At 41.5% G+C, this 25,078-nt stretch overlaps 1 pseudogene and 2 gene segments (V, D, J or C); all 3 read left to right on the top strand.

The window, feature by feature from the left end:
• Positions 1–10,601: 10,601 nt before the first annotated feature.
• On the top strand, positions 10,602–11,197 carry LOC111158402. The segment is given in 2 exon segments: positions 10,602–10,650; positions 10,881–11,197. Coding segments are annotated over 2 exon segments (366 nt in total).
• A 2,703-nt stretch (positions 11,198–13,900) lies between these two features.
• Positions 13,901–14,743, top strand: LOC111158403 (annotated as a pseudogene). The gene is made up of 2 exons (XR_002641353.1): positions 13,901–13,991; positions 14,362–14,743. The product of XR_002641353.1 is annotated as an immunoglobulin kappa variable 2D-29-like (transcript).
• An 8,474-nt stretch (positions 14,744–23,217) lies between these two features.
• Positions 23,218–24,106, top strand: LOC111158404. The segment is given in 2 exon segments: positions 23,218–23,287; positions 23,655–24,106. Coding segments are annotated over 2 exon segments (501 nt in total).
• Positions 24,107–25,078: the final 972 nt, after the last annotated feature.

Genomic DNA, 25,078 nt, shown 5'->3' on the forward strand with positions numbered 1-25,078 from the left:
ATATGATATAGTACTAAGCTGGCTTGAGGAATTTTCTTTACAATCTTTGTTTCTATATCATACACCAATTGGTATACTTATCTGAATATATGTTTTCTCACTCAGTGGAGGTCCAAAGGGTTTGAATGGAGTTATTTTTTCCTAGAAACCATTACATCCCATGAAAGCCCCATTATCTCTATGTCCACATTCATGTGATGAATTCCAGGTATGAGATATTATCCAATCTTTTTTTTTTCATTTTATGGTGAAATCTATTAATACTCTTATGACATAGGTCACAGTTCTTGTAATTTACAGAGAAAATAACAGCTAAATGAAACTACTAATTAACAAACATAAAACAGAATGATTGAGAAATGAATTCATGGGTAATACCATTTGTACTCAAGTGGATCATAAGGGACAGTACTCAACCTTCTGAAAGGAAGCATATCAGAATCTTGTGGAGGGGCAGTTATCAAGTTTGATCATTTAACAATATGTGCTAAAATCTCAATTTCGTCCTATAAATATTAACATTTGTTTTATCAACAGTTGGCATGTCTCTAAAATATCAGTTGAATGATATCTCTGGCCTTATTGGTGAATTAGAGGATAAAATTATAATTTAGAGATGCATAGTCAATGTGTTAAATATTTTAGACTGTTCCTTAGGTAACATCCCCCCATATTTTATACATAATTAACCCTGAAGAAACTTGGATGAAACTGGAACAATTTAACATGTTGTTCTGTAGCCAAAAGAAACCAAGGGTGAAACAAGTCAACTTATGTCCTAAGAACTTTTAACAGAGAACCCTAGTGCACAGACCATTGGGGTATATATGAACTACCTCATTTACCACGTTCCCAGATAAGGTAAGCGACATGGAGACTTAGAAAGACACATTTATTACCAAGAATGATATATTGACTAGTCAGTTACCTAGAGATACAAAAACAAGAGCTTTCAATTCCAGATGAACCCAGATATTTCCTTATTTTTATCAATTATCTCTGGAATTGAGGACAAATTTATGTCTGAATTTGGTCAGAGAATTTTACTGGTATGATGCCACTTTGCTGCTCTTCTCAAGGATGATTTTGAGAAAAGGGAATCAAAACAGTACATAAAATTCAAGGGTTATATATGATGAAAGTAGAAATAGTCAGTTCACTGGCATAGACTACTGGTTTTGACAAACTATCAGACCTAGAAAAAAATAAGATCAAACGATTGGAGTCAAAGTCATTTTGGAAAGAGCTGAAAAATGGGCCAAGATTGAAAATAATAGCTTCCCAGGGGATGCTGATCAAAGGGCCATTATCAAACAGAAGGCTGTCCATAATTACATGGTCCTATAGGTAGATGTTGGTTCCTGGTATGGTCTGATGATCTGTTCCCCACAGATTAATATGTTGAAATCTTAAACCCCAAGGTGATCATATTATGCAGTTGGGCCTTTGGTAGGTGATTAGGTCATGAGGATGGAGAACACATGAGGGGACTAGTGCTGTAAAAAAGACTCCACTGTGCTCCCTGGTCCCTTCAACCATGACCAGACACAGCAGGAAGGCACCATCTGGGAAGCAGAATGTGAGTCCTCACCACATACTGAATTGGTCAGCAACCTGATCATGGACTCCACAGTTCCAGAACTGTGAGAAATATATTTCTGTTGTTTATAAGCTGCCCAGGCTAAGGTTCTTTCTGGTGTAACGACCTAAACAGATTAGGACAGTCACCTTTCCCAGCTTTCCCAGGAAGCCTAATGAACAAACATCATGACATCAGAGATGGACGTCCATGTGTAGGCTCAAGAATGTGGACTCATCTAACTGAAGGTGGCGGGATTACTAGCACATGTTCTGTGATTGAGTCATTTGATAAACGAAGACATTATGGCTAATCAAGCAGAAAGGTATTCAACTGGATAAATAAAAAATGTGCAGAAAGACCAGATAAGCAGGCTCAGGCAACTCCCTGTTTCAGTCTCTCAAATACCCTAGTATTTTCGACGATCAGAAAAGCTATTGCTCTGGCAAAGGCCATCAGGTGAATCAGAGAGCTATGTGTTTCAGACTGTGCTGCCTGGACCCCACTCCAGAGAAATGAGCCCCTCTGGCTGTATGTTTCTCTTCCCCTCTCTCTGTGCTGAAAACCACTCTACAGGATCGCACTGGATAGTCAGAGTCTTTTTTTTTTTTTAAAGATTTTATTATTTATTTGACAGAGAGAGAGATCACAAGTAGGCAGAGATGCAGGCAGAGAGAGAGAGGGGGAAGCAGACTCCCCACCAAGCGGAGAGCCGGATGCGAGGCTCGATCCCAAGACCCCGGGATCATGACCCGAGCTGAAGGCAGAGGATTTAACCCACTGAGCCACCCAGGCGCCCCTGGATAGTCAGAGTCTTAATGGCACCTGCAGGAAAGAGTGCCAAGACAATGTGGTTTAGGCTTTCCAGAACCTTCCACCCAAAAAGCCTTGAGGTAGCCCTGAGGACAGAAATACTAAAGATGCTTTTTCACAATAACTGCATAAATCAGGTATACATTTACGATTGTTAAATAATTTCCTTTTCTCTACTCTTTCATTTTTAAAAAATTGTTAATCAAAACAAAATTGTTTGTGACCAAAATAATGTCACTATGTTAAGGCTGTGTATTAGCAAACCAAGTTAACACCTTGGTGAGTTAACACCTCACCTAAATGCAATTTCACCCCCAGGAATGCGATCTTTAACCAGCGGAACTGGAATTTCCTGGTCAGAACTAGTAGCCAATCCACTGATAGACCCCTTTCATTCCTTTACAGAGGGCAACTTTCCCTAAAACAATGCATTCTTTGGTAATAATTTTCTTTTTTCTGCTCTCTCTCTGCTTTTTAAAACCTTTCTTTTTCTGCAGAGCTCCCCTCTACCTGCTGGAGGAGATGCTGTATGATTCATGGATTGTTTAACAATGCCATTTAGATCTTCACATTTACCAGACTGAATTTCATTTTTTAACAAAATTTTTAAAGAATCTATTGGGGGGATTGTCATCTTTATAATTGAGACAATATTTGGAATGACATTCAAATGGGTTTGTGACTCTTCCAGGAAGATCATGAATCCCTAGGAAGGGAGATAAACTGAAGGGAGTTGGGTTCCCCCATCTTTTGGGTAGAGGTCAATGTGCTGTTATGTATAAAGGAAACATTTGCATTATATGAGATGATAGCATATGCCTTGATGTTCCAAGGAGTGGGAGTTCAGGTATGGGGAGATGCATGTTTATGATGGAAAGCCCCAGGGGGGCCTGGGCCAGAAATAGCCCAGCAACCATGGAGCTTGGTGAGACCAACCAGAGGATATAAACAGCAGGGAGATGGTTGCAGGTCAAAAGCCCAGATCTCCCGAGCCCTGGTGGCAGTGCTCCAGTTCCTCTGGGGCCCATAGTGAGACGGGGCTCTATCCAAGTTGTATCTGTATTTTGATTCTTGCATTATTTCTAGAGACTTTGCCTGGAGCCACTTCCTTCCCAATAGTTTGTGAGCAATTCAGTAATATAATAAATCCCTCTCTGCTTAGTGGCCTTGACATTTGCAACCAAGAACAGTCATCAATCCCCACTGAATGGTTGTCATAGCCTCCCTGTCCGAGTGGTTGGAAGTGCAAGAAAATGAGCCCTAGGGAGCCATCGACTTCTCACATCACTGCACTGTTTCATGTACAAAAGGGAGGATGGTAACACTTCCAGGTCCAACAGCAAAGAAGGGTAAGGAGCACCTTCCACAATAGCTTTTCACCATAAGCCCTTTTAGAACCGAGCACATGATGGCAAGGAGACAGCTGTGCAGAGTGGGCTATTGTCCCTGCTGCGTTTACCAAGAGAAACCACACACAGAAGATCACTCGCTCTGTAGAATGTCATCTTCTATGCAGGAAATAGAAAGCATTTTTTAAGTTGACAGCTTTTGTTGTTAAAAAAAAATTCAACTGAGTAAATTTGAAGACCTCACGGTCTTTATTAAAAGAATAGAGTATTTTCATCCAAATGTTCTAATCAATACAAAAAATACAAATAAAAATTTTTTAAAAATTTAAATAAAAAAATTAAATAAATAAAATTAAATAAAAAGAAATTAAAAAAATAAAAATTTATCAAGTGTTTTAACAAAATTTTACTAGATTTAACAAGATTTTACTAGAAATATCTGTTCTCCTTCAAAACAGACAATCTCCCTATGCAGCAGGCCCTCCAGCAGGAAGTCACAAAAACACGTGACAATGAGAGCAAAGAGTCAAGCAAACTTCATACATGACAATTATGGGGAACATCTGGTCTTAATAATATGGACAGTGTCACAGTCCTTCCCCAATAATAAAACACCTCATGGCTTACCTTCCTGGAGGTTCTCCTCAAATGTGAGGTGATAAATAAGAAAGAAATCTAACAGGTAACTGCATATAAGATGTATTATGTTTGTTATAAACCGCTGTTTCTTATTGTTTCCCCCTTCACCTAGATTTTTGCCTAGGGTAGGTGTGGTCCAGCCTGGAAAGTGTGAGGGAATATAGGGAATGGATTAAACTATTTATGTCAGACTGATAATGTTCCTTTCCTCTTTTTCATTCCTAATTCATACTCAGCCCTGAGGATATAGTAAAAAAAAAAATTAATTCTCAGATCTTGATTTATATGCTGTGTTTCAGGTTGTAAACCTTAGGTAGTCTTTCCCAAGACCTTATAATAAAATAATATGGTATGATATGATGCATATATTATATGCAATTATATATTATGTAATAATATATTGTGTATAATATAATAATCTATAAATTATATATAATTGTCATAATCATGGTAAATAGATTAACTCTCCAGTAAAAAGACAAAGTTTATCAGATTAAATCCAGAGTCAAATCGCAAACATTTTAGGATTTCTTGGCCAAAGGACAACTGAGGACATATTTCAGGCACTTACATAATAAGGGAGAAAACAAATTTCCACAACTTTTTACTAATTTCAAAATGTAGCAATAGTAATTGGATAAGAGTTTTTGTAATATAGGCCTACAAATGAGAAGAACAGCATTATTTTTAGGTAGGAATAACCTTTCATGTAAATGACATTCAATGTACATGATCTCTAGTATCAAACTCTATTGTAAATCGTCATCCATTAAGTTGATCTGCAATGAGATGATATGCATTTCATCTTTGTAAATATCTTTTTTTAAAATTTTTTAATTTTTAAAATTTTTTATTTCTTTTCGGCTTAATAGTATTCATTGTTTTTGCACCACACCCAGTGCTCCATGCAATCTGTGCCCTCCATAATACCCACCACCTTGTTCCCCCAACCTCCCACCCCCTACCCCTTCAAAACCCTCAGGTTGTTTTTCAGAGTCCATAGTCTCTCATGGTTCACCTCCCCTTCCAATTTCCCTCAACTCCCTTCTCCTCTCCATCTCCCCATGTCCTCCATGTTATTTGTTATGCTCCACAAATAAGTGAAACCATATGATAATTGACTCTCTCTGCTTGACTTATTTCACTCAGCATAATCTCTTCCAGTCCTGTCATGTTGCTACAAAAGTTGGGTATTCATCCTTTCTGATGGAGGCATGATACTCCATAGTGTATATGGACCACATCTTCCTTATCCATTCATCCGTTGAAGGGCATCTTGGTTCTTTCTACAGTTTGGCGACCGTGGCCATTGTAAATATCTTTTGCACACACATAGGTACTACCAAATACTGATACCAGTTCACATGATAGTAATTGGGTACATGTATCACTTGGAAATCATATATAGAAATTTTTAAAAGATTTTCTTTATTTATTTGACAGAGAGATAGAGAGCACAAGCAGGCAGAGCGGCGGGCAGAGGGAGGCTCTCCACCAAGCAGGGAGTCTGATGTAGGTCTCGATCCCAGGAGCCTGGGATCATGACCTGAGTTGAAGGCAAACGCTTAACTGACTGAAGCAGTCGGGCGCCCCATAAATGGAATTTAGGAAAGTCTTAATGAGATGTGTATTTTGGCTTATTATTTTTTAAGACTTTATTTATTTATTAGAGACAAAGAGAGCAAAAGAGAGCACAAGCAAGGGAGAGAGGGAGAAGCAGCGTTCCCACTGAGCAGGTAGCCTGACGTGGGGATCGATCCCAGAACCCTGAGTTCACGATGTGAGCTGAAGGAAGACTCTTTTAGCTTGTTATTACATTGAGGATTAATTCATTTCCACCGAGTATTATGTGGAAGCTCCTCAATTGCACAGAATTTTGGAAAATGGCAAGTAGGTTATCAGTTGCCTCAAGTTCCAACAGATTATGTATTCCCTGCAAATTTATGGGAAAACAAGATCTCACTTCTTGCTTTCACTTTTGACGAATTGGCAAATGTGACTAGCAGCTAGATGGCAATGCCCATATCCTCATCTTCCCCTTAAGGTATTTTCTATACTTTAGAACCTGGTGTCTGAGACTCAACGCACCTTTGCATTACAAAAGTAGTCTTAGTCGATACTAATGTGAAAGAGTATAACTGTGTATACCTATAAGGCTCTGAATTTAGAATTCACCTACTTTTCTTACATCATGTAAAATTAATCTGTTTTTTATTTTTCTCAACCAATTAAATGAAAAAGCAACTTTTACCATACAAGTCCCTCAAAAGTGAGCAGTTGGCCTGATTGAGCCCATGAACCATAGTTTGCTGACTTCTGATCTTGCTTTTCTAGCCAGGCTGAATTCAGAGTCTCAACTATGAGCCTAGCAGGAATTATGACTTCATCTGCCAATCAGAGATTCAGAATAAGCACAATACTGGGACTGGCTTCCTATCTGATACACTGTACGTGATTCTCCAGCTAGAATTCAGATGCCCTGCATCTAAATGTCGAGTTTCCTGCCACTGTGATAGCACCATGAAGTGCTTCTTTCTGTTTTAAAGACAGAATTTGAAGGCTAAGGGACTTCCTTCTGTCCCCTTGTCCCTCTCAAATCTTATCTTGAGTTGTACAAGCCTGAGGGGAGAATGGTGCCAAGCTATAGTGAATATGCTATCACAAGAGAATGAGTCAGTGCTTTGAGGATGACATCTGTCTAATTCCACAGGCTCACTGAAAGAAGAACTGTCCATGTACTAATGAACCATATGGATGCACATCCTACTAATAAAATTCTATTCACATGGTTCAGCAAACAAATATGCAGAGCTACCTTTCAGCCCTATTAATTCCCTTTAGCTGGGCACAATTGTGCAGTGCACAAACCAAGCTACTCTACAGAGCACTCCTGAGTCCCCATCCTCTGCTTCTTAACAAATATCTCTTGATTTCATCCCTATTGCTCAGAGTCCTCAAATAGGAACTCTGCTCATGACCTCCACTGAAGAATAGCTTCAAACACAATAAGGGAGGAAGAAATATGGTATCTCCTAATCATGACAAAGATGATATTCTATATTCTATTTTCCATGTGAGTCTGTAAAGTGGTGACATGGCAATAAGGACAGGGCAATGAGAACGGTAATGCCCTGCTGCCACTGAGAAGAGCACAGCTATTACGTGTTTGTTAACAGGAGGGTGCTACCAACAGTAGTCACAGATGCACCTGCCCTGTGGTTATTCTCCTTGACAAACAATATTGATTTTGTTGGATTAAAAAGAGAAAAGAAAACCTCATCTAAACTGGGAAGTTCTCCTAGACATACCATTCCATGGTTAGAGTCTGCATAACCAATGGGAAGAAGAAATGTAAGAATTCTCTCAACAAGGAAGATCATTTTTAATGTAGGAATTCACTTCCTGATTTTAAGAAAAAGAAGGATAATCTCTCCCTGCAAGCAACAGCCACTGCTTGCAGCCAATGAGAAACCACCACAACATCAAACTGTCCTTCTCCACTGAGCATTCGTTCAAAACAATCCTGCCTAATCTCCTCCTAATGCATAATAAAAGCAGTCCTTCCTTTTGCCTCTTCAGACTCAGCAGTGGTTTGCCATAATTTGTTTTGTCCAGAATGGCAATTCTTCTGCTTTTCTCAAATAAGATCATTTTGCTAGTAAAATAACTGGCTATTCTTTGTTTAAGGTTGATAAGTGCACTAATAGAATTATTAATTCAGAATAATGATAAAATTAAAAATTCTTGGTGGGGGGCCAGGGAGAAGGGCAGAGGGAGAGGGAGAGAGAAAATCTTAAGCAGTCACCACACTCCATGTGGAGCCCGATGCAGAGCTTGATGTCATGTCCCTGAGATGACATTCTGACCTGAGCTGAAATCAAGAGTCTGATGCTTAACTGAGCCACCCAGGTGCCCCATCACTGCTGGTTTTTAATAGCAACACATCAGTAAAGCAACCTCCCCAGGGCCCTGGTCAGGGATATGAATTTACCATTGTATGACATCTATAAAGAAGGGGCCCTGATTTAGTTCCTTGGTTCCTAAAGCCCTGTACAATTTCATAGGTTTTCAGTATCATAGAAAGCAAAGAGAAAGACAAAACACTGTCTTTGATGGAGGCATAATTTTGGTCATTCATTTTTTAAATTTTCTTAACCTATTAGGAACAAGTTGTTCTTAAATCTTTTATGGAAATTTAATGGACAAATAAAGGTAAAAGCAAAATTTAAGAACAAAGTTGTAGAACTACAACAGCCACAGAATGAACAAAAATCTCTTACCTATTTTATTTATTTATAATTTATTTCTGGTTAACATACATTAGTTTCAGGTATACAACGTAGTGATTGAACCTTTCTATACCTTATGCAATGCTCATCATGATAAGAGTTGCCATCTGTCACCATACGAAGTTATTAAATATCATTGGCTATATTCTCTATGCTGTACCTTACATCCCCATGAATTATTTATTTTAGAACTGGAAGTATTACCTATTCTTTGAAACAGTTTTTTCCCCTTAAGTGCGTCACAGTATGAATAAAAATGTTTCTATATGGTATACATTGGCTTCACAAATATGTGTGAATCCCACGAAAAATTTCTTTTAGATTAGATCATATGGAGAATAATCTTTCTACGTTTTTTACAAAAAGTTAATGTTGGTGTGAAAATATGAAAAGATAACATGAGAAAGAATAAATAGATCAATTTCACCTATAAACATAAATGCATAAATGTAGATAACATTTTAATATTTTTCCCCTTATATTATAAGAATATGGTGACAAGATATAGTAAATTTCAAGAATATTAGGAATTAGCAAGAATGTAAAAATACTTCATCATTAGGAAGTTGATATAAATAAAATGGTTTTCTTTTTCTCTGATTTTAAATCACATGGAAATAGTTAACAGAGCATTGGCATTTGTGCAGGAAATTCTTGGGAAGGTTGAACATGATAGAGCCTCTGACTCATGTGCTAAAGTCGCCCGCAGAACATAGAGCACTGGTCTCGCAGCCCCAGAGCCGCTGAGAAGGAGGACAGATTTCCCTGATATTCTGAGGTCAGGAGTGTAAAGGTTTACTCCCCAGTGCTTGTTGTGTGCTATGATGGGAATTCACCTTCAGGGCTGCAGCTGGACACAGGGACATGGACAGCCACCCTCTGAGCAACCGTATGGGAGCAACTGTGGGACCTGAGAGGCTGCCAGTGGGATAGGGGACATCTGAGCTGCTGTGGATCTTGACCTAAGAAAAAATAGGACAAACAGACCCCTCTCACTCCAAAGAATCCCAAAGGCTTATAATGTAAAGCTCAAATAAAAAATCACAAGGTACTCAGGATTGAAGGTGATTCACAATAACCCGCTTCCCACCTGGGCAACTCTGTAGATGTCTTCTGGGAAGAGCAGTTCTGGGCATTTTATGTTGAACCAAGTGGGTGATGATCCTGGGAGCCCCTGGGAGCCCAGATGATCTACTGATGTAATCGTAGTATGATGGGTTCTGAATAAAACCTTTTCAATCACAAAGGTAGATGAGATAAAAATATGTAATACACTTTTACACACATTTCTAATTTTCAAGTAAGAACAGTTAATAGACTAAGAATGGAGTCAGAATCTAGGTTTCACCAATTCATTGCACCCAAACATAGGATCATTTATGAGAATACAAAATGAATTGTATTAAGGATAACACTGGATCTGTATGGGGGTGGGGTCTTGCTTCCTAGGCATCAGCTCCTTCCCTCTTCTCCCCCAGGGCTCACGGCATCTATCCACAGTAAGATAGAAGATGGAGCCTTCCAGGCCTTTCTAGAGCATGATGTCCTGAGTAACTTACAGTCAAAAGTGTGTACTCATAGGAAAGGTTAGGTCATAGAGAGTCATCTTCTTTTCTTTCTTCATTCTTAGGAGGAAGACCCCCTGTTCTAATCACAAACTCTTGGACTCTGAGGACAGACAAGGACCACAAAATACAAAGACTTTTTTTTTCTGACAAACAGTGGAGTGAAGCTCCCCTGGGACGCAACCCGAACCTGTGTTGGTTTGATCCCCCAAGAGGCACTGGTTCTGCACCTGCCGTGGACCTGCCCAACCCCTCAGTGATTTGCATGTTTCCCCCAGAGCCCATTTCTGCTCTTCAGCATCTTCATGAAGAGGCTGCTCAGACATTTGGGGCAAAAAAGAGCCTCAGGCTGGACCTCAGATCGAACATGGGAGTCCTGACCCAACTCCTCTGCCTTCTGCTGGCCTGCCTCCCAGGTGAGGAGAGGAGTGCAGGGGACATCCCTGAGATGGTGGGAATCCTCTCCTCCTGACTGTGGGATCTCTGCAGAAATCCTCCCTGTGGATCCCAGACCCGGGGATCTCCCCTCTTTTCAGAAACCCTGGTGCTCTCCAATTAGGGGACCAGGGCTTCCAGAATCTTCTGGGAGGAACATGGGGTGGGACCTGGTAAACAATGGTGACTTTGTGTTTTGCTTCCTACCCAGCTGTCAGCTGGCACTCGGGGCTGACCCAGTCTCCGGCCTTCCTCTCCGTGTCCCTGGGAGACAGTGTGTCCATCACCTGCAAGGCCAATGAGAGCATCAGCGATTATCTGAGCTGGTATCAGCAGAAACCAGGCCAGGCTCCTCAGCTTCTCATCTATGATGCTGATAACCTCAAGTCTGGTGTCCCAGACCGGTTCTCTGTGATTCAGTTGGACAGAGAATTCATCCTCAAAATCAGCTCAGTAGAGGCTGAGGATGCTGCCAGTTATTACTGCCAGCAGGATTATATCCTTCCTCCCACCATGTTACAGCACTGAGCAGAAACCATCCCCGGGCTGGGTGGGGAGGGCAGGAGAAGCAGTGGGCTGTGCTCGAGGTGGTTACAGCAGCTGCATTCTGCTCTGTGGTTGTTCATTTGGGCAGGAGCTGCTTTGGGGAAGGGCTAGCAGGGCTCAAAGATCAAGGGATTTTGTCCTTTGAAAGCTTCTTTTCTAGATGACACAAATCCCAAACCTCAGGAATTCTCTCTCTTTTTTTTAAAGATTTTATTTATTTGATAGAGATCACAAGTAAGCAGAGAGGCAGGCAGAGAGAGACAGAGAATTAGGCTCCCTGCTGAGCAGATAGCTGGATGCGGGGCTGGATCCCAGGACTCTGGGATCATGACCTGAGCTGAAGGCAGAGGCTTTAACCCACTGAGCCACCCAGGTGCCCCCAAACCTCAGGAATTCTTAAATGAAATTTCTCTTGCAGGCCTGCAACGGAATTCATCCATGGGATGGACCTTGAATCCTATCTCTGATAAACACTCTGAAGTAGGCAAAAAAAGGGAACCCGCATCCAAGCAAACACTACTAATACTACTAAGACTGCTATGACTAATACTAGTATTGCAAATACTAGTACTACTAATGTTAGTAATAATACTTCAGGCACTACAACTGTAATGCTACTACTACTAATAAAACTAATAAACATGAACAACTACTCTGTCAACTGCCATTGAGTGAAACCTTGGGGACTTACTGTGTATTGAATACTGTACAAAGGACTCATTCATCTACCACAATTCATCTCACAATAATCCTCTAGAGATGAGAAATCAGATGTTCTCAGAGGTCACGTTACTCAACATGTTTGTGGTTGTAAAGGAAGAAGACAGAAAAGAATCTGTTATTTTGACTCCATAATTTCTACTCGTTATTTAACTACATTCATTAAAAAAAAATTAGTACTGTAGTAGGATTCATTAGGAGGGCAGGCATCTTCCAAATAAGAGTCAGGATTTCATTGGCTAGCACTCTAAGAAATGATCAAGGGAGAAAACACATGAAAGAGTAAATTAAAAGACAACTAGTAACATACAGGACATGGGCTATCAATCCTAGTTCTATCACAACTTGTCATTAGCACCCAAGTCCCTCCATAGAATTCAGCGTTTACTTTCAGTACCACTGTTACATAATAGTTCTTCCAACTATGGTACAAAATCGCACTCTAGGAGGAGTTCCCAGAAGATATTCAGACCAAGATTTGTTGTGTAATCATGCCTGGACTTGCACGTATTCAGTAACTCTTCAATTCAGTATGACCTTGGATTTGAATCACCTGAGATCTAATAGAAGTACAAATTCCATTCCTTTAGTTTCTCCAGGATTTTGTTTGCTTAACAGTGACTTGAGTTGTGAGGTAATTTGAGGCTGACACAAATTGCACCAACAACTAACACCTACATCAGGCTGATGCATGCAGAATCATCAGGTTATGTCCCAACTTTAATGAAGGATGGTTGGTAAACTGATGCCCCAAGCAGCTCTGACCCTTCACCCTCTTCCACGGTGACTGTGGTTCATCCAAGACCCCAGAAAATGTTCGTCAAGGGTTTAGGTGACCTCAAATTATTAGAAGCTTTATCCCAGACCTTGCTATTCTCACCTACAGAATCTCAATGTGAGCTACAGACTCAGAGCTGCGGGTGCTGAACAGAAAAGCCAAGTGAGAGACAACATCTTCTCACACAGAACAAGGAACCAGACCTCCTGACAGAAATTGCTTACACGTGATGAGGAAACCACTGTATGGGAAAGGAAACATTGTTTTCTGGGAAATGGGAAACATTATTCATTCTGTCCATCCTCTTAGAACATGTTGACTTAAGAAATCTCTTTGTTTGATATGGGGTGTGTGTGCATTTACCTTATCAAATATGTACCATATGGTGTGTATGTGTCTATCATCTGTCTATCTTGCCTGTCTATCTATCCATCTATCTGACTCTCTGGGAAGAGAGAGAGAAGTATGGCAGGATACACACCAGGTTGTAACAAATGGTTACCAAAAACTTCATTCTCTCTGCCTGAAGCATAGAACTGTCTTCTCTCCTTTTCTCTTCTGCAGGACTATGAGTTCTCATCCTGTAAGTTTGAGATTCTTCTCTATCTGTCTCGTTCTTCTCAAATTCATCTTCTCAAAGAGTAGATAATTCATGAGGTCCTACGATGAGTTTAATTCATTAATAAATCACTAATAAATTGTCTAAAACCATTAACCTGGAAACAGCAGATCTGAGAGACTCCTGAACCATTTCCAGTTCATCCTGGGATCTGGAGATCTCTGGCCAATCAGCTGGAGTGGGAGTGGGACCTGTTGTCTCCTGGACATTAGCTGACAGGAATCCAGGCAGGATGGCCATTCATCTGCCAGAAATGGACTCTGGACACTCATTTGTGTATCATCACAGTCTCTGGAGATTTCTCAGAAGGCAGGACTATGAGCACTGTGTCCTGCCACAGATCCCGATTATCACAGGGAGATCCTGCATCCCACCCAGGCAGTAAGGAATTTGTCTCTGTTAGTTTCCCTGCAAACACAGAAAACATTTTAAGTTACTGCTCTCCCAGGAGAGGGACCTACACCCTGCCTTTGGCTCTTTGCACCCTGCCACACCCACCATGGGATTTGCATATTCTCCCTTGGGGAGGGCCTTGCCTTGAAAGTCTCAGATAAAGGTCATCTCTGAGCTTGTGTTTACTTACTAGGACTCATCAGTTCAGCTTCTCAAAATGAGGTTCCCTTCTCAGCTCCTGGGGCTGCTGATGCTCTGGGTCCCAGGTAAGAGCAGAATGAGGATGAAGAAGGAGATTGGGGTGTGGAGGGTGAGCTGTCTAGGTGCTGTTAGTCCCTATGTGTGCTCTGTCCAGGGATGAGATTGCCCTCAAATAGGGGAATTTAGTTTTGAGATAGTGAAAGCTATGAGGAAACTAAAGGGATTGAAGAACAGTGCTTTAGTGAGATGATGAAAGTAAAAAATGTTGCCACTCTATGCCCTGCAATTTTTGGGTTATCCATGGAGATTGGATATTTTTAGAGCAAGAATCAAATCACGAAATATGATTTAGCCTAACATAAATGAAATTTAAAATCATAAAAAAATGGCTTATAATGTGTCAAATTAACCTGTACTTATCTCTCATTATTATAGGATCCAGAGGGGATATCGTGCTGACACAGACCCCACTGTCCCTGTCCGTCACCCCCGGAGAGCCAGCCTCCATCTCCTGCAGGGCCAGTCAGAGCCCAGTACACAGTAATGGAAACACCTATTTGAGTTGGTTCCGGCAGAAATCAGGCCAGTCCCCACAGCTCCTGATCTACAAGATTTCCAACCGTTTCACTGGGGTCCCAGACAGGTTCAGCGGCAGCGGGTCAGGGACAGATTTCACCCTGAGAATCAGCAGGGTGGAGGCTGATGATGTGGGAGTTTATTACTGCGGGCAACTTTCAAAGATTCCTCCCACAGTGGTTCAGGCCTGAACACAGACCTCTCTGTCTGGCGGTCCCCACTGTGCATGTGTGCTGCCTGAGAGGGGAGCGGGCACAGCAGAAGCTGTGAGCTGGTATCAGAGACTGGTGCTTGGGAACCCAGGGCAGTAACATGCAGCTGAGTGCTCTGAACTGAGTCCTGGGCCCTGGGAGGCAACATCCTCAGTGGGGTATAACCAGCTCTGGAATGGACATGATCAGCCTGTGGGCTGAGTGGTGAGCTGCCAGGGAGAGCCACCCTGAACCTCACCCTGTCCCTCCCAGCCTGAGTGCATGTGTCAGGGACAATTACTCAGGATGAGTGTCAGAAACCTGAGCCATTTATGTGAAAGCACAACTACATACATTTGGAGCTAAACACGTTTGCCATATTGCTAGTAAGAGACTATTCAGTGTTGTTCGGAATTTATTATTTTTTATTTTCCCACTTTATGAGCCTCTAGATTCCCCATTAGACTAATGGCTCTGTTACAATGTTATCTAGATAGTATTCTATACACGCTATCCCCACAGGAATTTATACGTGAGAAAAATTAATAAAATTGTATGGTGGTCACGCACCCAAATAGACTGTTGTAGTAAATTCATAGCAAATATAAGCTCCTCCTTCTGTTGAGAAGTAGGTGGCATATACATACACATATTGAAATATTACTCAGTCCAGGAAATGGTATCTTGTTATTTGCAACAACATGGCTGGACCTAGAAAGTGTAATGCTAAGCAAAACAGGTCAGATAGAGAAAGACAAATACCATATGTCTTCATTTACATGTAGAATCTACAAACAAAACAAACAAATAAAAAACTCACAAACACAAACTGACCCATGAATAAAGAGAACCTTGACAGGATACATTAACATTGTTCAATTGTGCACTCAATCAACTGTTACCTCTCTTAGGCACAGAACAGACAATTTCAATAAGAATCAAAAATATTAGTGTTCCCGTTAGTTTTCTTTCCGCTCCATCTCTTAAGGGCATTAAACTTTCCACAGAGAGAAAGCAAACATATAAATAAATAATCAAGCTATCTCACATTTAAGCAGTGGAAGGATATTTTAACTGATAAGAAAGCTGTAGGAATTCATGAGAACTACTCAGGACAGAATTTCCATCCCTCACAGGAGACATTTTGGGGTTGGGGATGCAAATTTCTACACAAAATAGAGTTCATTACAATGGAGGCATTATGGGGCACCTGGGTGGCTCAGTGGGTTAAGCTTCTGCCTTCAGCTCAGGTCATGATCTCAGGGTCCTGGGATCGAGCCCTACATCAGGATCTCTGCTAAGCGGGGAGCCTGCTTCCCCCTCTCTCTGCCTGCCTCTCTGCCTACTTGTGATCACTCTCTCTGTCTGTCAAATAAATAAATAAAACCTTAAAAAAAATGGAGGGATTAAGAGGTGGCCTGTGGTCAAAGGGAACTTCTGTCTCACTTTTCCCAATCAGAATGGGATGACCCCAGCCCAAGGATTACAACTGATACAAGAATACCCTTCACAGTCAACAAAAGACATTGCTTCCATTTCTCCACAGGACTCAGCAGAATCTCAGACAGCTCTACAAAATGTATTTACATGTATATTTATTCCTAGGAAAAACAAAGAAAAGAAATGATGATATTGGGAAGGAATTCAGATTAAACATATGGAGATCAGGGCTTTGAAGGATATAGATCATTGAATTTCAGAAATGACAGGTTCGCATGGTTGAGAAGTAACTTAAAAAGTCAGAAGATCAACACATTCATATGTATTTGTGAGACACCTGGCGCTGAAATTATTCTCTGTGAGTTCATCCTCTAGAGGGTGATAATCTGCAGTTCTTTAGAAAAGGGGACCCATTGGGGATCCTGGGTGGCTCAGTGGGTTAAGCCTCTGCCTTGGCTCAGGGCATGATCTCAGGGACCTGGGATTGAGCCCCACGTTGGGCTCTCTGCTCAGCAGGGAGCCTGCTTCCCCTTTCTCTCTGCCTGCTTCTCTGCCTACATGTGATCTCTGTCAAATAAATGAAATAATATATTAAAAAAAAAAGAAAGTCAGAAGATCAACAAATTCATATGTATATGTGAGCCCCCTGGTGCCAAAATTATTCTCTGTGAGTTCATCCTCTAGAGGGTGATAATTTGCAGTTGTTTGGAAAAGGGGACCCATTTCAGTCACAGGTCCCAAGAAGCTACTCAACAGACATCCCATTGGGGAAGCTCCCCCTGCTGGATGGCTTCATCTCAGTTCTCAGCAAAGGATAAGCTTATCTTTTTTTAGAGAGAACTTCCATTTGGGCTCAGTCAGGATACAGCTCTGTTGTCCATCAACTTGGCTAAAGCACTATGAGTTCTAGCTGTTTGGCTTGAGAAAATTTATAGATCAAGTCCTACAGAACATAAAACAGGATCACACTCCCCACCCACACACCCTGACCCCAGAATAATGGACTCACACAACAGAAGCATCAAGAGAACCGCCCCAAGGGACATATCTCACACCCTGGCTTCCAGTTTGATGGATTCCAAATGGACGTCCCCCTGGCAAAGAGACAAAAGTGCAATAAAACCCACCTGTGTGAGTCCTTCCTCATTCAGGTGTCAGTGGTCAAGATTAGAGACTCCAGAGTCCTTTTCCCCACCTGGACCTCATGGATGTTCTTCTTACACCCCTTACAGATGCCAGTGATTTCTGTGTGGTGTACCCCGACCTGCTCGATAAGGTCATTTTACTGTCCAGGATACAACCTAGTTTGTAAACATGAAGGACACAAACACTCCTGGTCAGAATTAGGAATGCTCTTCCCTCAATCTACAGGGAGTACAGGAAAACTTCAAAGCCTTTAGACGAGAAAGGAATCTTTATAAGATTTTGCATTTTCTGGATATTTTAAGGCAAGGCATTATGAGATACATAACCAAACAGAAAAGGAGATTTATAAAATTTTCATGTCGTTTTGTAGGAAATAGTAATATTTTTGAAATTCAAAAATTCTTAGAAATACTTTTAAAAAAGAGAAGAAGAAGAAAACTTTCAACTGATACGCAGTAAATAAACATGACAGATGAATAATTTCTGGCCATATATTCACACATTGAGATTTCACATACGATAAGGGGTAATGGGATTCTGATCCTTTTTTTGTTTTTAGTGTACTTAACACACAGTGTTAGATAATGGAATTCTTACTTTAACATCTGTAATGAATAGTTTTTCAAACTCACCTTAAGATTGACAGTACTGTCTTGTATTTTCCATTTGTTTTAGTCCTGATTTTTTTCTTTTTCACTGGCTTATCTTTCTGAATTTACTCACCAGCAGGATTCATTAGGAAGGCTGGCATTCAGTTACTTAAAGTTGCTGTCCCTGGAAATTCTTCTCATTGGGGGCTCAAAGGGATCCTAAAAACTACTACATTCATTCTAACCATTTCTCAGGATCCTCCCAGTCCCTGCCCTGTGTATCCCTTCATCTACCTCTTCGACTGGATCCTTTCTCATATCCCTTAGTAAACTGCTAAACACAAGTAGGTTATTCTCTGAGTTCTGTGAGCTGCTTTAGGAACCTAATCACACCTGAGGAGGGAATCATGGAACCCCGTGTCTACAGCTGGTCGAGGACAGGGGCTCCTTCTCTTCGCCCTTCACTCTCATTAGATGATGACACCCTTGATGGGCTAGTCCTTCTCAAGCTAAGGTCTCCATGCTGCCCTTTAGAGCCAAAGGCAGCTGCTCTGGAGGATGAAGTGTGGATATGAAGCCACTGAGAGCAGACCCAGAGTCAGGAGGCTGTGCCCCTGAGGAAACTGCATCTTGAAAGTGCTTGGTGTCCTCCACACAGCTGTTCAGGGACCACCACTTGGCTACTGTGCACTGGAGCTTCTCCATCCCTGGGTGGTTTCTTGTGCCCAGTGTCTGGGACAGTGGGGACACCTCCTCACAATGTGCAAGGATAGCAGTCTCCTCCCGAAACATACATATGGGATGGATATAGACCCAGATTGGAGGTCTTCCCTTAAGAAAGCTAAAGTCATTTTTCTTTCCTGTCACAAACTTTAAAAATTCCTTCAATAAAAATCCAAAGTCCCAGAGTGATGACAAAAATAATGTGATAGACACTCTATACATTCCATAAAGAATGTATGTGAAAATAAAAATAAAATAAAAGTGAAAGTGAGGGAATCTGAGGAGATAGGAGGAACCACTATGAAAAGACTGGCATCTCTGGCAGGTGAATCACGGGTTCATGATGGTACAGCAGGAGAGGAAGTGGTGATATCCTCGGGAAGGATCTAACCTGTGTGTCCCCAGTCAGGTCCACTCTGGAGGGCGACCACAGGGCTGCACCACCTAGGGAGCTGGCATAGGCTTTTGTTCTACAGCATCCAAGTTCCACTCCACCTCTGCCCAATCCTGCCTTCTCTTTCCAGAGGTGGTGATGTCAGCAACATTCCCCAGCCAGTGTTGCACATGCTATATTCGATGTGAGTCTGCTTTCCGGGGAACAATGAGTGTGACCAGTGATGTCAGAGAGTAGCACAGACCACATGGTCAGAATAACCTGCATAAGCAGAAGCTGTCCATTTTCCAAAATGCACAGGTACAGAATGATGTCAGAAAGAGAGAATGTGGCAGTAGATAATTGAGCAGATGTTATGAGAAATTAAGTCAATGTGCTGACCCTCAGAGTATTTTGTCTCTTGAACTGGCTAACTCTAGTTAAGGGATGTTGAAGCCTAAAGTCACAGCTTCTGACTCAGTTCCTAGACCCAAGTCAGTTCCTACTCTCAAGCACACTGGCTCAGGGGAAGGCCAGTTCTCAAAGGAAAGACCTTAAGGTTTCGTCATAGATGTATTGAAAATATCTGGCTTCCTTATTTTCCCTAAGGGACTCGGGACTCAGAATGTGTCCTCTCTGCCCTGATGAGAGTGCTCTCTGTTAGAAGGACACATGGAGGAAAGCAGTGCTCTGGTGGAGGAGACAAGGGAGCAAATCTTCCACAGGGAAAAAGCAAGTACACAAACAAAGAAACAATCCATCTCAAATTAAAGTAGTGGAAGAGTATTTGTTAACTGACAAGAAAGCTATAGGAGTCCATGAGAACTCCTCAGGACAGAAGTTCCATCCCTCACAGGAGACACTTTGGGGTTGGGGATGCAAATTACTACACATAGTTAAAAGTTTATTAAGTAGAAAGATTATGAAGTGGCCTGTGATCAAAGGGAACTTCTGTCTCACTTTCCCTGATTAGAGGGTGGTGACTGGGGGCCCTGACCAAGGATTAGCATAGATACAAGTATAACCTTCACATCCGACATAAGACATTGCTCCCATTTCTTCAAAGGACTCACATGAATTTTGGTCCTACAAAAGTCATTTAGTTATTTACTTCTTCCAAAAGAACAAAGAAGATAAATGACATATTGGGAAGGAATTCAGATTATGTATATGGAGACCAGGGCTTTGAAATATCTTGATCATTGAATCTCATAAATGACCTGGTTCACATGGTTCAGAAATAACTTATAAAGTCAGAAGATCAACACATTCACATATATATGTGAGCTGCCTGGAGCCAAAATTATTCTCTGTGCATTCATACTCTAGTGGGTATTTGCAGTTATTTAGAAAATGTGACCCATTTCAGTCACAGGTCCCAAGAATCTACCCAACAGACCTCCTGTTGGAGACCCTCCCTCTGCTGGGTGGCAGAGAGAACCTCTGTTTAGGCTCAGTCAGGACACAGGTCTGTTGTCCATCAACTTGGCCAAAGCAATATAAGTTTGTGCTGTTTGGCTTGAGAAAATGTATAGATCAAGTTCTACAGAATGTATAACAGCATGACACTCACACACACCCATACACCCTGACCCCAGAAAAACGGACTCACATAAACAAAGTAGCAAGAGAATCGTCCCAAGGGACACAAATGACACATTGGCTTTCAGTTTTATGGATTCTAAAGGGACGTCCCCTGGCAAAGAGACAAAAGTGCAAAGAAACCCACCTGTGTAAGTCCTTGCTCACTGAGGTGATGGTGGTCAAGATTAAAGACTCCTAGAGTCCTGTTCCCCACCTGGATCTCATGGAGGTTCTTCTTACATCCCTTACAGATGCCAATGATTTCTGTGTGGTGTGCAGTGACCAATGTTGATGAACTCGCTTTTATTGTCCAGGGTACAACAAAGTTCCTACATACACAGGGGATAAAGACTCCTTTTAGGAAATAGGAACAGTCTTTCTTCAGTCTACAGGTAGCAGAGGAAAGTTTCAAAGACTTCTCTGTCAAGAAAGAAGCTGTAGAAGATTTTTGCATTTTTTAGGTATTTCAGGGCAAGAAATTATGAAATAATCAATCACAAAAGGAGACTTTTAAAGTTTCATGTTAAGTTTTATAGGAAATATTTTTGAAGTTCAAGCATTCTTAGGAATACTTTGTACAAAAAATAGTTTCAAAACTGATACACAGTAAATAAATATGATGGATGAATAATTTTCAGCCAAAGTTGCACATATTGAGGTTTCACATATGGTAATGGATAATTTGATTCTGATTTTTTTAGTATATTTGACTCACAGTGTTAGATATTGTGTTTCTTAAATTAACATTTGTAATGAATAGTTTTCAAACTCATCTTAAGATTTATGATATTACCTTATATTTTTCTTTTTATTTTTTTCCTGGTTTTATTCATTTCCACAGTTTAACTTTCTGAATCATTCACCAGCAGGATTCATTAGGTGGGCTAGCATGTTCAAGAGTAAGATTCAGGATTGCTTGGCTAGCAATCTCAGAAAAGATCAAGGGAGAAAACACATTAAAGAGTAAATAAAATGACAATTAGTTATATACGGGACATAGGCTATTAGTCCTACTTCTATCAAAACTTGTCATCAGCACCCAAGTCCCTCCATAGAGTTCAGGGTTTACTTACAGTACCATTGTTACATAATAATTCCTCCAGCTCTGGTACAAAATCGCACTCTAGGCGGAGTTCCAAGAAGATATTCAGACCCAGATTTGTTGTGTAATCTTGCCTGGACTTGCATGTATTCAGTAACTCTTCAGTTCAGTATGACCTTGGATTTGAATTCCCTGAGATCTAACAGAACTACAAATTCTATTCCTTCGGTTTCTCTAGGATTTTGTTTGCCCGACAGTGACTTGAGTTGTGAGGTAATTTAAGGCTGACACAAATCACACCAACAACTGACTAACACCTACATCAGGCTGACACAGGCAGAATCATCAGGTTATGTCCCAACTTTAATGAAGGATGGTTGGTAAACTGATGCCCCAAGCAGCGCTGACCTTGCACCCTATTCCACAGCGACTGTGGTTCACCAAAGACCTCAGAAAATGTCTGTGAAAGGTAAGAGTGATGCCAAATTATTAGAAGTTTTATCCCAGTCCTTGCTATTCTCACCTACAGAATCTTATTTTCAACTATAGACTCAGAGCTGCAGATGCTGAACATAAAATCAAGTGAGAGACAACATCTTCTCACACAGAACTAACAAGGAACCAGACCCCCTAACAGAAATTGATTACACATGATGAGGAAGCCTCTGTATGGGAAGGGGAAATATTATTTTCTCAGAAATGGGAAATATTGTTTATTCTGTCCATCCACTTAGACAATGTTGACTTAAGAAATCACTCTGTTTGATGTGGTGTGTGTGCGTGTCTACCTTATCTAATATGTACCATATGGTATGTATGTTCTATCATCTGTCTGTCTTGCCTACTATCCACCTATCCAACTATCAGTCTCTCTGGGTAGGGAGACAGAATTAGGACAGGATACACACCAAATTGTAACAATTGGTTACCACAAACATCATACACTGCCTGAAGCATATAATTCTGTCTTCTTTCCTATTCTCTTCTGCAGGACTATGAGTTCTCCTTGTGTAAGTGAGAGATTCTTTTCTACCTGTCAAGTTCCTCTCACTTTCATCTTCTCAAAGAGTAGATAATTCACGAGGTCCTAGTGAATTTAATTCATTAATAACTCATTAATAAATTGCCTAAACCATTAACCTGGAAACAGCAGATCCCAGAGACTCCTGATCTCTCTCCAGTTTATCCTGGGATCTGGAGATCGCAGGCCAATCAGCTGGAGTAGGACCTGTTGTCCCCTGGACATTAGCTGACAGGAATCCAGGCAGGATGGCCATTCACCTGCCAGAAATGGGCACTGGACACACGTGTCTGTATCGTCAGGGTCTCTGGAGCTTTCTCAGAAGGCAGGTCTATGAGCACTGTGTCCTGCCACAGATCCTGATTATCACAGGGATTTCCTGCTTCCCACACAAGCAGTAGGGAATTTGTCTCTGTTAGTTTCCCTGCAAACACAGAAAACATTTTAAGTTACTGTACTCCCAGGAGAGGGCCCTGCACCCTGCCTTTGGCTCTTTCTTCTCTACCACAGGAACCACAGGATTTGCATATTGTTCCCTGGGGAGGACCTTGCCTTGGAAGTCTGACATAAAGGTTAGCTCTGAGCTTGTGTTTACTTAGTAGGACTCAGCAGTTCAGCTTCTCAAAATGAGGTTCCCTTCTCAGCTCCTGGGGCTGCTGATGCTCTGGGTCCCAGGTAAGAGCAGAGCTGGGAGGAGATCGGAAATTGGGGTGTGGAGGGTGAGCTGTCTGGGTGCTGTTAGTCTCTATGTGCTCTCTGTCCAGGGGTGAGATTGCCCTCCAAGAGGGGAATTTAATTTTGAAATCTGAAAAAATTACAAGACATTAAAGGGAACAAAGAACAGTGTTTTAGTTTGATGCTGGGAAAAAAAACTGTGGCCACTCTGTGCCCTGCAATTTTGGATTATCCATGGAAACGGTATATATTTACAGTAGGAATCCAATTACAAAATAAGATTTAGCCTAATGTAAATGAAATTTAAATTCATAATAATGGCTCATAATGTTTCTCCATAACCTGTACTTATCTCTCATTATTATAGGATCCAGTGGGGAGGTCACGCTGACACAGACTCCACTCTCACTGTCAGTCACCCCCGGAGAGCCGGCCTCCATCTCCTGTAGGGCCAGTCAGAGCCTCGTACACAGTAATGGAAACACCTATTTGAGTTGGTTCCGGCAGAAGCCAGGCCAGTCGCCACAGCTCCTCATCTATAAGGTTTCCAACCGTTTCACTGGGGTCCCAGACAGGTTCAGTGGCAGTGGGTCAGGGACAGATTTCACCCTGAGAATCAGCAGGGTGGAGGCTGACGATGTGGGGGTTTATTACTGCAAGCAAGGTACACATTTTCCTCCCACAGTGGTTCAGCCCCGAACACAAACCTCTATGTTCGGCGGTCTCCACTGGGCACATGTGTTGCCTGAGCAGGGAGCGGGCACAGCAAAGGCTCTGAGCTGTTGTCAGAGGCAGGTGCTGGGGAACTCAGGGCAGTAACGTGCAGCTGAGTGCTCTGGACCGAATCCTGGCCCCTGGGCGCCAACAGCCTCAGCAGGGCACAACCAGCTCCAGAAGTGATGTGATCATCCTGTGGGGCTGAGCAGTGAGCTGCCAGGACAGCTGCCCTGAACCTTACCCGGACCCTCCCAGCCTGTATGCATGGGTCAGGGACAATTACTCAGCCTGAGTGTCAGAAACCTGAGGCATATTTTGTGGCAACACAATTACATACATTTTTGAGCTAACAAACTTTGTGATATTTTCAGTAGGATAATATTTGATATCATTCAGAATTTATTACTGCTTATTTTCCCACTCTCTGAGTATCTTCTTTCCCAGTTATACTAACTGTTCTTGTACTATGTTCTCTAGTTAACACTCTATACACACTAACCCCACAGGAAATATGGCCGAGAACGACTAGTAAACCTTTTTCTTCAAGCTCCCAAACAGACTTGGAAACCCATAGCAGATATAAGCTCCTAATCCTGTAAAGATGATGTCCATATATATAATGAAATTTTACCCAGCCATAAAAGGAATGAAATCTAGCCATTTGAGACAACATGGGTGGACCAGTAGGGTATTACGTGAGTTGAAGTAAGCCCAGAGAAAGAAAAACATCATATGATTTCATTTATATGTAGAATCTAAAACAGAAAACAAAACAAACAAAAGCAGAAAGACCCCTGAATACAGAGACCAAACTGGTGCTTGCCTGAGGGGAAGGGAACAGGCAGGAGGGGAAGAAATGTATGAAGGAGATTGGGAGGAACTGGCTTCCATTTATGGAATGAGTAGGTGACAGGGATGAAAGGTACAAGGAAAGGAAATAGTCTAGATATTGCAACAGTGTTGTGCGGAGAGAGACGGTAGCTACACTTGCAATGAGCATACCATAGCATACCGATATGCCAAAAAAGAATTATGAGAATTGTTCAGGGAATTTAGGATCTCAGTTTTGAAAAC

The sequence above is a fragment of the Enhydra lutris genome, unplaced genomic scaffold, assembly GCF_002288905.1.
Source record: "Enhydra lutris kenyoni isolate GAN:26980312 unplaced genomic scaffold, ASM228890v2 scaffoldscaffold59, whole genome shotgun sequence".
In the NCBI taxonomy this organism is placed as follows: Eukaryota; Metazoa; Chordata; class Mammalia; order Carnivora; family Mustelidae; genus Enhydra; species Enhydra lutris.